Raw genomic sequence first — 13,089 nt, 5'->3', positions numbered from 1 at the left:
GTGCTGTAAAGGTTGGCCACCGAAGATGACAACGGTGCCATTGGCGGCAGGTTGGCAAAGCGCATGTGCCAGTGCTCCTTCAAATATTTTTGCCTGGGTTTGGGCCTCTAGGTCTGGGCTTGGGCAATGTAAGAAGAGGCCCATTTGAGTATGTTTGATTCTCTTTAGAGTTCGGCCAATATAGAGAGTGTCTTGACACCCTTAATAATTACTTAGTGCTCTGGGTTGGCTTCGCCTGAGTTTTTGACCTAGCTACTTGGGCTGTTTTGGGCCTTTTATGATCTCTTAAGTGTTAGTTTAATTTAGATCATGATTTCGGTGGAATTGGTAACTATCTTAAGTTGGACTGATGTATCTCCAGTAGCTTATAGATGAGGAATTGTCTCTTATTTGTTTGCTCGGAAGTAGCATTATGTTTTGTACCACAATTGAGTGTAGGCGGATGAAGGACTAGTCAATGATTTTTCCTTAGAATGCACGAAGTTAGTCTTCGTTTATAAGTTCGCTTTAAAAAACAAGCTCAAATAGATTTGTAATGAGTATGCAGTGCTCTTAGATAGAAATTTAGTTGTTATCCCGTTATACTTTTGTAACAACCCGACCCGAAACTAATAGAAGAGAAAAATAAGACAACACCATCTACTAGATCCATACCTGGATCAAGTTCAATGGAATTTAAATCGAATGAGCCATGACTTTACCTCTAGCGGTGGTACTGATACACAGATAGAGAAAGCTAGATTGCGTTGAACTGTACCATAGAAATCAGAATTAGAATCTAAGCTATAAAGAGAGAGATTCGTCTCTAATATGTATTCGGTTGGGTGTGCAACCGTGCAAGAGAAGAGGGGGAGGGCAAGAGCCACAAGAGAGAGGGCGATAGATCTTTCTCGAGAGGGTTCCAAAGAGACCCAAAGATAGGGACTACCGCTTTCAGCCTTCCATCTGGTTATATATAGCTAAGACAGATGATAGAGATCAGGCAGTGCTGGGATGAACGACCCAAATTGCACCATCTAAATTTCGATTAATTCATTCTTCTTCTTTTATTGATTTATGTATAACCCGAGTTTTCAGAAATTCTCTGAAATTCCTACGAACCCGTCATCACGTGAATCCCATAAAATTGATATTTGATTTTAGATCATTGAACAAAATTTTAAACATCTTGATAATATATGTAGGGTATTACACAACTTTCTGTCTTTAAATATTTGTAGACTACTAGACGAGTGTCTTTCGACCGATAATAATGCAATAAAAAAAAAATTTGAAGTAAACGTGTTTCTAGTTTTATTGGGCAATCCGTACGGACGACATATACCCAAATATCTAGAGCTAAAGTCTAAACGTGCCACTGCCACCCAATGTCTCAAAACGACACATCACATCACATCACATCACATGCGTCAAAAGCTTCCCCTCTGACAGTCTTTTTCCAAAGCAAAAACACAAATCCACATGTCGTCAAACTCGGGCCAACTCGACCATAATAAACGCTAGTCCCTCACGTACCCGATCATCTCCCCCTCACACCCCTGTTCGGGTCAGGCTCGGATTCCCGGGAACCGACGTATATAAATTGGACACGTCGCTCAGTAAAAATGGCGCAAAAAAAGAGACTAAAACCCCAAACCTTTCTTCACATCAGACTTACCGGACCCAAAAAACAAAAAATTAACTCTCTTCCCCAAAATCGGCGATTTCTAGGGTTTCTGGGTTCGATCAAGCACCTCTGAATCTCAGTCGGCGCCGCCGGAACTCTCCGATTCGGGGACTCTGAGATGTGAGGGATATTGGGTGAGTTCAAAGCTTCATGCTTTTTTGTTCCTGTTTTGGTAAAAGTTTATTGCTTTTGTTTTAGCTCTTTGGGTTTTTGATTCTGGGTTTTGATTTATGTGATGTGATTCTTTAAACTAGAGGAATTTGGGTTTGTGTTTAGGGCAGAGGGATTTTTTGTTTCTGGGTTTTATTGGGTGTAATGTAGTTGGTGCAGTTTGGTGGATCAAAGTTTTGTGTTTGTTTCTGGGTTTAGGTTTGAATGTTAGGTAGTAGAAATTGTTTGGTGCTGGAATTTGTTTCCTTTTACGAAGTTAATTTAGCGGGTTAGACTGAATTTTGTTAATTTGTGTTTTTGTTTTGAGGAAAAAAAAAAAATGGAATACTTTTGATTATAGGAGGACAAAACCCAGAAGTGTGGTTTGCAACGTCGATTTACTGACTGTGTGTGCTTGTGGGTGGAAGTAGTGGTAGTCTGAATTGATGAGGAAGAAGAGGAAAGGAGGTGTGGATGACACATCCCCAGATCCACCGGAGGCTCTGACATCAAAGTCGTGCAATTCACGGTCGTTGCCGCTAGAGGATTATTCAAGGTTGAAGAAGCGGTGTAAAGAAGATGATGCGGGTAATGAATCTGCGGGATCGTATAAAAGTAGGCTTGCAGGCATTGCCACCGCTCCGCCGTGTGGGACTTCGTCTTTGGTCACACCAGGAAGAGGCATCAAGAGGAAGATAGGGTGTATAGATGTTGCTACCCAAATGGGTAGGAAGAATAAGATTGAGGAAGATTATAGCAAGGGTGCTACAATTGGACGTGGAAAGTTTGGTTCAGTTTGGTTGTGTCAGTCCCGGGGGAGTGGGGCAGAGTTTGCTTGCAAGACTCTGAAGAAAGGGGAAGAGACGGTTCATAGGGAGGTGGAGATAATGCAGCATTTGTCTGGTCATCCTGGGGTTGTGACATTACAGGCTGTGTATGAGGAGTCGGAATGTTTTCATCTTGTGATGGAGTTGTGCTCAGGTGGGCGCTTGATTGATCAGATGCTTCAGGAGGGTCAGTATTCAGAGCAGCGGGCTGCTAATATATTCAAGGAAGTGATGCTAGTTATCAAGTATTGTCATGATATGGGGGTTGTGCACAGAGACATAAAGCCTGAGAATATTCTTCTTACTAAAGCAGGAAAGATAAAGCTTGCAGATTTTGGACTGGCCATGAGAATATCCTACGGTGAACACCATATCCCTTGTTTGTAGCATTTTGTCTTCATTTTCAAGATACAATTTCTTTTGCATGTCTAACTGTTGACCACTTGAGTTTTTATGCATGTTTATAGTGTTTGGTTTTTTTAATTAAACTATGCATGCTTATAGAATAAAAAAACTACCGTGCACATGCTTATATAGTACCTAGTTTGATTTATGATTTCTGTTGAATCTGCATTCTGTGTTATCTGGACATTTTAGTAGTTGCTCGCTTTTCATTTAGGAGTGTTGAAACTTTTTTTAGAGCTTACAGCAGTGTACATGTTACTTTTCTCCTTAGAATTTTATGTGATTTGATTCTGTTATGATAAGTAATCAGTGGAGAGGCTAGGTTGCCACACTAGTTTTTGTTTTTCTTTTTCTTTTTCTTTTTCCATGATTATTATGTCAAAGTAGTTGCATGCATGATTGCATTTGATTGGAACTCATTTTTAAGCTCTTTGCATATTTTTTGCGATTGTTAATAGTAATTTTTTTCAGCTGTTTATATGTGGATTAATTCTGTAGTTAAACCTTTCCTCTGCTTACTGCAGGTCAAAATTTGACTGGTTTGGCTGGAAGTCCAGCTTATGTTGCACCAGAAGTTTTAGTGGGGAAGTACTCTGAGAAGGTGGATATCTGGAGTGCTGGTGTCCTCCTACATGCGCTCTTGGTTGGTTATCTTCCATTTCAAGGAGACTCCATAGAAGCGGTTTTTGAGTCGGTCAAGACTGAGAAGCTTGATTTCCATACAGGGATATGGGAGTCAATTTCTAAACCTGCGCGAGATCTTCTTGGTAGAATGCTGACAAGGGATGTTTCAGTACGGATAACAGCAGATGAAGTACTTAGTAAGTTTATCGTTCTGTTGAATTTGGGAAGTGTTAGCTATATTCAACTCTTTATTACACATATTCCATCTTTTCTGTAACACACACACATATTTTTACTTTTAAAAATGCACAACTCATTTGTTCTGGGGTAAGGGCTAATTTGAGATCTGTTTCTTGTTAAATGGATTAGCCTACTTATTTGACTCTTTCTACAATAGTCTGAGAAGCATTTTCTTCTATTACGGTGCATGTGTGCGTCAACTAATATGTTGTTAAAATGGGTAAAGATGTTTTTTTTTTTATTACCATTTTTCACATTCACTTATTGCTGATCCAAGCAGTGTAATACTTTCAGAATTTTGAATGCATGACCCCCTAGCCAGACTTCTAATCCATGCCTGATTACCAAGATTCTTTTGCATTTTTTCTCAGTAGTGTCTCAAGTGTGTGCTTGCACTTCTACTGTTTGCCTTTTTAATTTTTTTTTTAAATTTTAATATTTTATTTTATTTTATCTCCAAGAAGACGTCAAATTATGATTTTTTGTTTGTTTTGCAATTCATATATAGTTCCGAACAAAACATGTCAAACATTGACATGTTTTGGTGTTTCACAGGGCATCCATGGATATTATTTTATACTGAGCGAACGTTGAAGGCACTACCCATTAAATCGAGATTGAAGAATCAAGCAGGAGCGCCTTGCCACCAACTTGCCATTGCACCCAGACTAAAGGCAGTACTGAACAAAACAGAAGATGGTTCTCTCAGTGAAACTCTAAGCGGCCCTTCATCTTCTGGTAGTTGCAAGTCAGATGATCAAGATGATTGTGGTTTAGTAGATGCACTTGCCACTGCCGTTTCACACGTGAGAATTTCTGAGCCAAAAAGGACCAGGCTGTGTAGTCCCACAGGTCCAATTGAGCAGCAGTGTTCATCTAACATGAAAGCTAACCTCTGTAAAGCATTTTGATCCTGCTGACAACTGACACCATCCAGTATCGTTAGCTCTACTGTTTTTAAGCCGGGGGATTCAATAACCTGCCCTGGTAATGATCTTCAGTGGGCAAAGATATCAAGTGACATTAAGCGGAGGAAGATGGTAAATTTGGGTTTAATATTGGTATTGCCTGTGAAATCTCGCTGCTACTCTTCTTTCTCTTTCATATATGCTTATTTTAATCAAATAATGGTTTTAACCTGACAAATTAAGAATCCTTGTACAGATTGTGTAAATAGAATGTTGCCGTGTATCATGATGTGCTTTCTCGACATTGTATCATAGGTGATATAGTTCATAATCTCGGGTTATTAAAGAGGTGTGGAGTGCTTGAAGCAAATAATCTTCCATTCCCTTTCCATCTTGCAGATTATATCTCTCCTGTAGTACTCAGTTACAGTCAAATGCCCCTTGTATATCAGCCTGATTATGAAGTTTTAGTTTTGATTATCTTTGTCTCTTTTCGAAGGATGTTTGGAGTTGGATGATTGTGATTTAACAATATAGTTCCTCTTGTAGCTAGCTGTTTCCAGTTTGGGTATTTGAGGACCATTTTCAGGTTTCTGCCGTTAGCTGAACCATTATTGTATGACTTTGTACTTGGGAAGATAAGGGTCCTCCTCAGCTGCATCCAATTCAATAAGAATTCCTGTAACCCTCTTCCTGTGTTGTATTATAAGGTTGTAGGGTTTCAATTTAATCCTGATTGTATTCTCCCCGACAGTGTAATATGTGATTTCTAATGTGCAGCAAACCCTCAAAATGATATGCAAGTGAAACCCAGCAGCTATGAAAATTATAATCAATATTTCCTGCATCTTTTATAGTAATTCTGGAAATTGGAAATTTCATGTCTCTTGGGCTGTGGCCTAGAGATCATTTCAAAAAGGAAAAAATGGTTTACATCTGTGATCATTTCAGAAAGTAAAAAACGGTTTACAAAGATGTAAACCGAGGACACCCATTGAAAAAACGGTTTACCTATGATTACACAACTTTCGCTACAGATCAAGATCACCCATTGAAAATTTTCCAATGGAACATGCCTTGACGATTCACAAATAGTCTTCTTATGGATGTTTATAAAAAAGGCAATCCCACCTTGTCTCTCAAACTGATTGGCTACTCAGCCATCGATAGTCCTGGAAGGTGGTCAAGTTTTTGGTAAAATCCTTCGGTCGGATTCAAACTGATGACCACTAAAAAAATCACTACCCAAAGTCCAAAACAATAATAATAATAATAATAATAATAATAATAATAATAATAATGCTAAAATATTCAAATCCGTGTCAAAGAAAGTTTCCTTTACAGTATCATTACCATATTATATTACATCAATTTTTGACGATCATTTCTTTAAGTCGGTCACTTTGGCACATTCCGAGCTTGGTCAATTATGGGTTTCAATGAAGCTGCCAGAAAATTACAAGAGGCATCGAAAGTTTGTATACATGATCATTGAAACTCCCAACTCTTGTTGCATCGGCCCAACAATGTGGATTTGCCATTACCAAAGAGAAGAAAAATCCATTCGGATTCCATAATTACTCAACAAGAAAAGGCCTCGAGGAAGCTAGTCCACCCCTTCATGTCTATATGATGTCTTTTTGAGTTTTAGAGGTGTGGACACACGAAACAACTTCACAGCCCACTTGCTAAACATGAGTGCAACCCTTATACATGGTTTTCTTTAATTTTGGGTCCAAGTTACCATTGCAAAGTTGCATCTGATAAAATATTGTTTGCATTTAAATTGGCAGGCATGAAGCTAAGTTCATTAGTGAGATCGCTGAAGAGATTTCATAACGAGTATCAAACCGCAACTATTTAAATGTGGCAAAATATCCTGTTGGAATAGAGTCTCGTGTACAAGATATGGTTGGCATTTTAGATGTCGGCGGAAGTGATGTTTGCATGGTTGTTATATGGGATATTGGTGGGCTAGGGAAAACAACAATTGCAAGGTATGCAACTCAATTGCCCATAAGTTTGAAGGTTGGTGTTTCTTGGCAAATGTTAGAGCAGCTTCAGTACCCCATGGAGGCCTAGTTCAACTACAAAACAATCTTCTTAATGAGATTTTAGGAGGCCGGAAAATGGAGATGACCAATGTTGATAGAGGAATCCAGGTGATAAAAAAAAGGTAGTAAAATGGTTCTCTTAGTTCTTGATGATGTGAATGAATTGAACCTATTGGACAAATTAGCTGGAGGATTGGATTGGTTTGGTCGTGGCAGTAGAATTATCATAACTACAAGAGATAAGTGTTCGCTAATTGCTCATCAAGTCATTAGATAATGATGACGCTCATAACCTCTTGACTTGGAATGCCTTCAAGGAAAACAGAAATCATGTGCAAAATTCCCAATTAATACATCTATGCTGGCGGTCTTCCATTAGCTATAAACATTTTAGGAGCTCTGATCGTCTTCAGTGGCAGCTCGATCCAAAATTCTTCACATCGTTGTTGATGCCACGAAGGATGATGTCGAGCGCCATGTAGATCTCCGCTTCAACTCAATCTAGAATTCTTCACATCGTTATCGCCACTGCCTGCCGCAGCGTCGTTGGAGCTCTAGTCCTTGAATTCGCAGTTGCTCAATGCCTCGGCGACAACAGCTAATTAGGGCTTTAAGGTCTAGATTGGGGACGGGAGAGTGAGGAGCTTGTGGCAATGTTCCATGTGACTCTTGCTTGTCTTAATTTGGTTCGAGAGTGAAGAAAAGGTGAAGAAGAAGTGGGAGAGAGAGAGAGAGAGAGAGAGAGAGAGAGAGAGAGAGAGAGAGAGAGAGAGAGAGAGAGAGAGAGAGAGAGAGAGAGAGAGAGAGAGAGAGAGAGAGAGAGAGAGAGAGAGAGAGAGAAGGAGAGAGAGGTATGTAATTTGTAAATTTTGGGATCCCAAAAGTGTGTTTTTATCTTTATATAGGGTGAGTAGACACACAAATCTTTTTAAGGGGGAAGTGGGTTCTTGTTGGGCCAAATTTGAGCATTTGGTCAATACCCAAATTTAAACAGTAGCAACAGTCAAACGGAACATTGCCACGAGCTCCTCACTCTCTCATCCCAATCTCGACCTTGAAGCCTCGATTTGTTGTCGCCGAGGCTTTGAGCCACTACGAGTTCATGGACCAGAGCTCCGACGACGCCGCGGCAAGCAGTGGTGATAATGATGTGAAGAATTTTAGATCGAGTAGAAGCGGAGATCTACATGGTGCTTGACATCATCCTTCGTGGCATTAGCAACGATGTGAAGAATTTTGGATCGAGTTGTCGCCAAAGACGATCACCGCCGGGGATGAGGTGGTGACGAGTTTGGCGCTGGTGAGTGAGAGAGCTGCAATGTTGCCAGAGGTGGAGGTGGAAGGGTTGCTTCTGTCCAACTCGTTTTTCTAGATCTCCAAATGATGGAGTTAGACTGTTTTGAAGTTGCAATGAGGATTAGAAATTTCAAAGCTGCACTTAGCCATTGATCATCGTCGTAATTGCCAGTGCAGATGAAGATGTTTAGGATAGATGCATGCAGATTGGGATCAATGGAGTAATCCAAAAACCAATATTGTTGTAAGGCATTGGCAGCGAGTTAAGAAGAGTCCTGGTGCATGCAAACAAAATGTGTGATGACACCGCAGCGCTCATAGTTTGCACAATGGATGAAGAAGCAAGTTTCTTCGATATTTCTTTGGCTCCAAAATCGTCATTCCTTCTCCAAATATCAAAAACATAAAGGTGGTACACCAACATTCACAGTTAGAATGGAATACAAGATTAAATTAGCTCTTTTTTTTCCGTTTTTTCTTTCTCTTTTGTGTGATGGAACTTTGTTATATATATTTACATAGATTGAGTTGAGAAAAAAAAGTTTTTTTTTTTTTTTGAAGAAACTGACAACTCTTTTATTGATCAGCAGAATCATATATAATGATTTACCCATGTGGGGCTGACAAAAAAATCATTACCTAAATGATTCAACCTTTTTAAAAACAATGAAGCACATCCAAAAAAGTCCTTGTTCATCCATGGAAAATAAAAAAGGCACAGATGAAGAGGACGCTCTTGGCGTCAAGTTCTTCAAGCATCTGTTGAGGAGGGTGCATCTGCCAAAAGCAAATTACCACCTTCCTCAGCAAAGTCTTCCATCTTCTCAGCTTCAACACCTCCAACAAATTCCAAATTAAGAGTCATTCGCCATTAGCATTGTGGCCACATCCTCCTGCCTAATGCCCTTAGGCGCTTTAGGAACCATATTCTTGCGTGACTTAGGACCCTTGGATGAGATCCATTATTGTATCATAGCTTTACTTTAAAAAAATATTAAAAAAATAAAAATAAAAATAAAAAGGTTGCTTAGATGAGATCCATTGTTGTATCATAGCTTTGGATTTATTCTTTTGAATTTTTGTTCTTTTTTTCATTTTTTTTTTGCGATGAATTTTTTGTCACAGAGATCAATTCTGATCATACGGCTTTTGGTGGACTAGGTTTCTTCATTTTTTATTGGGCAAATTTCATTTTACCTCCCTGATTTTTATACCCTAAATCATTTGTGCCCCTGCACTTTTAATTTCATCATGCGTGTCCCTGTACTTACCAATTTCAATCAATCTTGTCTAACTCTTGGCTTTTCTGCCAGCTATTGTGTGATGTATTTTGAAATTGTAGTCACATATGATATAATTTTGATGCCACATTAGTGAACCATCATCATATAAGGGAGCCCATTAGAACCACATTTTCAATTTACAAAATACTTGACAAAAAAATGAATTATTGGACATGATTGATTAAATTGGAGAGCACATGGATTCACGTGATTAAATTTGCACATTTTCATTTTTTTACCTCTTTTGTTTTCTTTTGAATTTTTTGGGTTTTGGCCTTTTTTTTTTTTTTTTTGAGTAAAGCATCATAGAGATTTTCATTAGTACAGGGGAAAGCCATAATGACCATTACATATTCTTCTGCTACCATCTACAGACAGACAAGAAGTTGTGATGAACACACCACAGTGATACATAGGATAGGACCATTCATTAATTTCATTTGACATGTCATGCTCACTTATTCAAAGCAAGCTTATTTAACTATGAACCAGTACGCATAGTAATAGACTAGTTTAAATAGAAAAACTAACTAAATGGTAGGTATAAAAACCCAGTAGTTATTCTAGACCCAAGCAAGCCAGGCCTAAAATCTATCTTCAATGCTCCAAGCCCAACCAATGGCCCAAGAAGCCCATCAAGGACAAGACCTAACTGCCACCAAGACAAAGTTAATCCACTAGACATTCTAGACCCCAACAAACTAAAGCCAAAGACTAGTAGGGCTCTAAACCAGGATAGAAGCCTAATAAGCCTATTAAGGGCCAACTCTAGCAGCCCTGCTGGACACCACCATAATGATGGCACCGTCATCTGGGATACTAACTTTGTTCAATCAAACAGCCACCACAATGAGAGAGCCTTTGCCATCGAAGTCACCCGTAATCGGTTTGAACTTGGGTCCAAAAACACAACCCAAACACACAGCCAACCATATTGATTTGGTCCATTTGGACACCCGGAGCCAAATCATTTGATTCCTGGCATCGCCGCTGCGAATCACTGCTCTTCTGTTCAACCATAACCAGCATGCTACATGCATCGCAACGTGAGGCACCAACATCACGGTAAAGCTCGCATCACTCAATACCACCTTCAGTAGAGGTAAAATAGCCCAAGTTGGATTCATAATGACCCCAATTAAATCGACACCACTGCACACCACCTTCGTTATCAACAGAAGAAGACCCAATCGCAGATGACCGCTAGTAGTCCTCTTCCAATCCCTTGGTCGGATCCACCAACCAAATCTACGATCCATATTTTCAGAATCAGCAAGAACATCTTCGAACACTGAAGAAAATCAGAGGCTAAAAACCCAAAAGAAAGTTGTCAAGAGGTTTCGACGTTGAATTCTAGCTAAGTTGATCCCGACTGGTGATGAGTTCGACGCCTCATAGCATCGCTGGATACCCAAGCCAGGGCGACTAGGGTTTACGAGTGGCAGAGCTCTCACTACCATGATGAAAGTATCCCAATAAAAACCTCTATTTTCTTGCCTTGTATATTTTGTTTAATTATTTGGGTTCTGGCCTTTGGAGATAATTGTTGGGTTTTATTATCCCCCAATAAACTTTTATTGATCCCAAATAAATTATTATTTTTCCTAATAAAAGGCAATAAAAGGTTTTGATTTTGATGTAATCTCCTAATCTTCTTCCTCAATCAAAGCTTAATTTGTTTAATTTTAATTAGATTAGTCCCCCCTCCCCCCAAATAAACTTTTGTTGCCCTTCAATAAAAGGTTTTGAATTGATGATGTAACCTTCTAATCTTATTTCTCAATCAAAGTTTGATTTGTTTTATTTTAAGGAGATTAGTCCCCCCCCCAAAAAAATAATAATAATAATAAAACTCTGTAAAATTTTATTGCCCCCTAATAAAGGTTTTGAATTGATGTAATCTCATTTTCTTCTTCTTCAATCAAAGTTTTATTTACCTAATTTTAGGGATTTTTTTTTAACTAATGAAATTTCATTGATAAAAACTCATGCCAAGAAGGCCATTATATACCCATCCGCTGACACATACCGATGGCCACAGTGGTACATAGGATAGACCTACTATATTAGAACTTATCGCTCACTTATTAAAGCGAGCCTATAACTATGCAAGACATCTTCATAGTTTAAGGCTAAACATAATGAAAAACCCTATATCTTCTCCTTGCCCTTTAGACTAGGGCTTGGAGGCTTACCCGAATACATAACACTCATGACATCTTCAACAGGAATCTTTTTTGCTTTGGGAGGATTTTTGTTCTTGGCTCCCAATGGCCTACCTCTCTTCTTCTTGCCTCCAGGAAGCTCTACTTTTACCGGTTTAGGCATCATAACCTCCACAGGCACTAGCAAACCACCTGGTGTCTCCACTAATCCAAGAGATTTTGCATTAAACTTTGTAGGGAATTCAGGCAGCTTCACCTTCTTTAAGGGAGCAATAGGGCTAGTTTTACCCTCCACTAAATCGGACATCAAAAATTGCAACTTCTTTGGAGATAGAAAGGGATGATCCCTCTTTGCAGACTGGTCAGTGTCCACGAGTACCAAAGCCAAATCATTATCCTCATTAACTTGTTTTTTCTCTACATTACAAGTAACAATGGGCTTGCGTACCTTACTTGTCTCAGCCCCTCCAAAAAGAGACCTTCCCACAAGCAGAAGAATGGGGGTATTAAGACCTTGGAAGTGAAACAGTCCATCCTTGAATTGATTTACTTGAAACCCTAAAAAAGGACCATCAAGTTCCAGTTTTCTTGCTGCCGGCACAGGAGCAGCCATGCTTGTTGGCGTGGTATCTTCAGCCTTACATGCATCACCCTTATGATACACACAATGGCAAGTATTGCATTTGCCCACCAGATTCTCAAAGATGAAGTGAACCTCTTGCTCAACCCCTGTGGCAAACCTTAGGGTTTTTTTGCATGAAAAAAGGTTTTGAAATTGCATGAGAAACCGTAACCCTAATATCACGCGTTGCATCAAATAGCTTTTGATCCAAATGAAGAAATTTACCTGCAACAGAGGCAACGTTGGCAATAGTTTTCCTCTGCTCATATGCTAGTGGCATATTGGTGATCTAAACCCAAAAGAAAAGATCATCCATCTATACAGATTGCAGAGGTACCACTCCATCATAAGGCTGAATAACAACCAAAGCTTGATTGAAACTCCACAGTCCACCCATTAATACCTTGTTCCTATCTCCCCTACGATCAAAGGAGAAGAAAAAAAAAAAATTTGAAGCTTTCTGCTGGACGCTAAAGCCTTTATTTAGCACCCAAATGCGACTAAAATGCCTACGCAGGTCAGCAACATTTGTTGGTTTCAGAGTCAGAGGCCTTGCCATAAGATACGATTGAGCATTCCTGTTTAAATTTGGATAAATAGATATTTTCCTGTTTAAATTTGGTTTGATAGCGAAGAAACGGTGAAGAAGAAGTCAGTTGGAGAGAGAGATAAAGAGAGGTCTGTAATTTTTAAATTTTGGGAGCCCAAAAGTGTCTTTTTATCTTTAAATGGGGTGAATGGGCACATAGATCTTTTAGTGGGGTGAGTGGGTTCATGTTGGGCTAAATTTGGGTATTTGGTTAAGATCCCTCAAATAATTTCTTTTGGGGTTGGTCAGGACTGGCCCTA

The 13,089-nt window shown here is 39.3% G+C and overlaps 1 protein-coding gene across 6 annotated transcripts; it reads left to right on the top strand.

The window, feature by feature from the left end:
* The first annotated feature begins 1,601 nt into the window (after positions 1-1,601).
* LOC112176795 (serine/threonine-protein kinase PEPKR2) lies at positions 1,602-5,523 on the top strand. Of its 6 annotated transcripts, none has more exons than XM_024314883.2 (4): positions 1,602-1,800; positions 2,178-3,004; positions 3,573-3,869; positions 4,468-4,823. In XM_024314883.2, the coding sequence occupies exons 2-4, from the start codon at positions 2,263-2,265 to the stop codon at positions 4,821-4,823; spliced, it is 1,395 nt and encodes a 464-aa protein (XP_024170651.1). In that variant the 5' UTR covers positions 1,602-1,800; positions 2,178-2,262. The 6 variants fall into 6 exon arrangements, with proteins under 6 accessions (XP_024170651.1, XP_024170650.1, XP_040366889.1 ...); XM_024314882.2 differs by having other exon boundaries at positions 2,151-3,004; XM_040510955.1 differs by having other exon boundaries at positions 2,148-3,004.
* The last annotated feature ends 7,566 nt before the right edge of the window (positions 5,524-13,089 follow it).

Source organism: Rosa chinensis, chromosome 7, assembly GCF_002994745.2.
Source record: "Rosa chinensis cultivar Old Blush chromosome 7, RchiOBHm-V2, whole genome shotgun sequence".
NCBI lineage: Eukaryota > Viridiplantae > Streptophyta > Magnoliopsida > Rosales > Rosaceae > Rosa > Rosa chinensis.
This window is presented reverse-complemented; position numbering and strand designations above follow the sequence as displayed.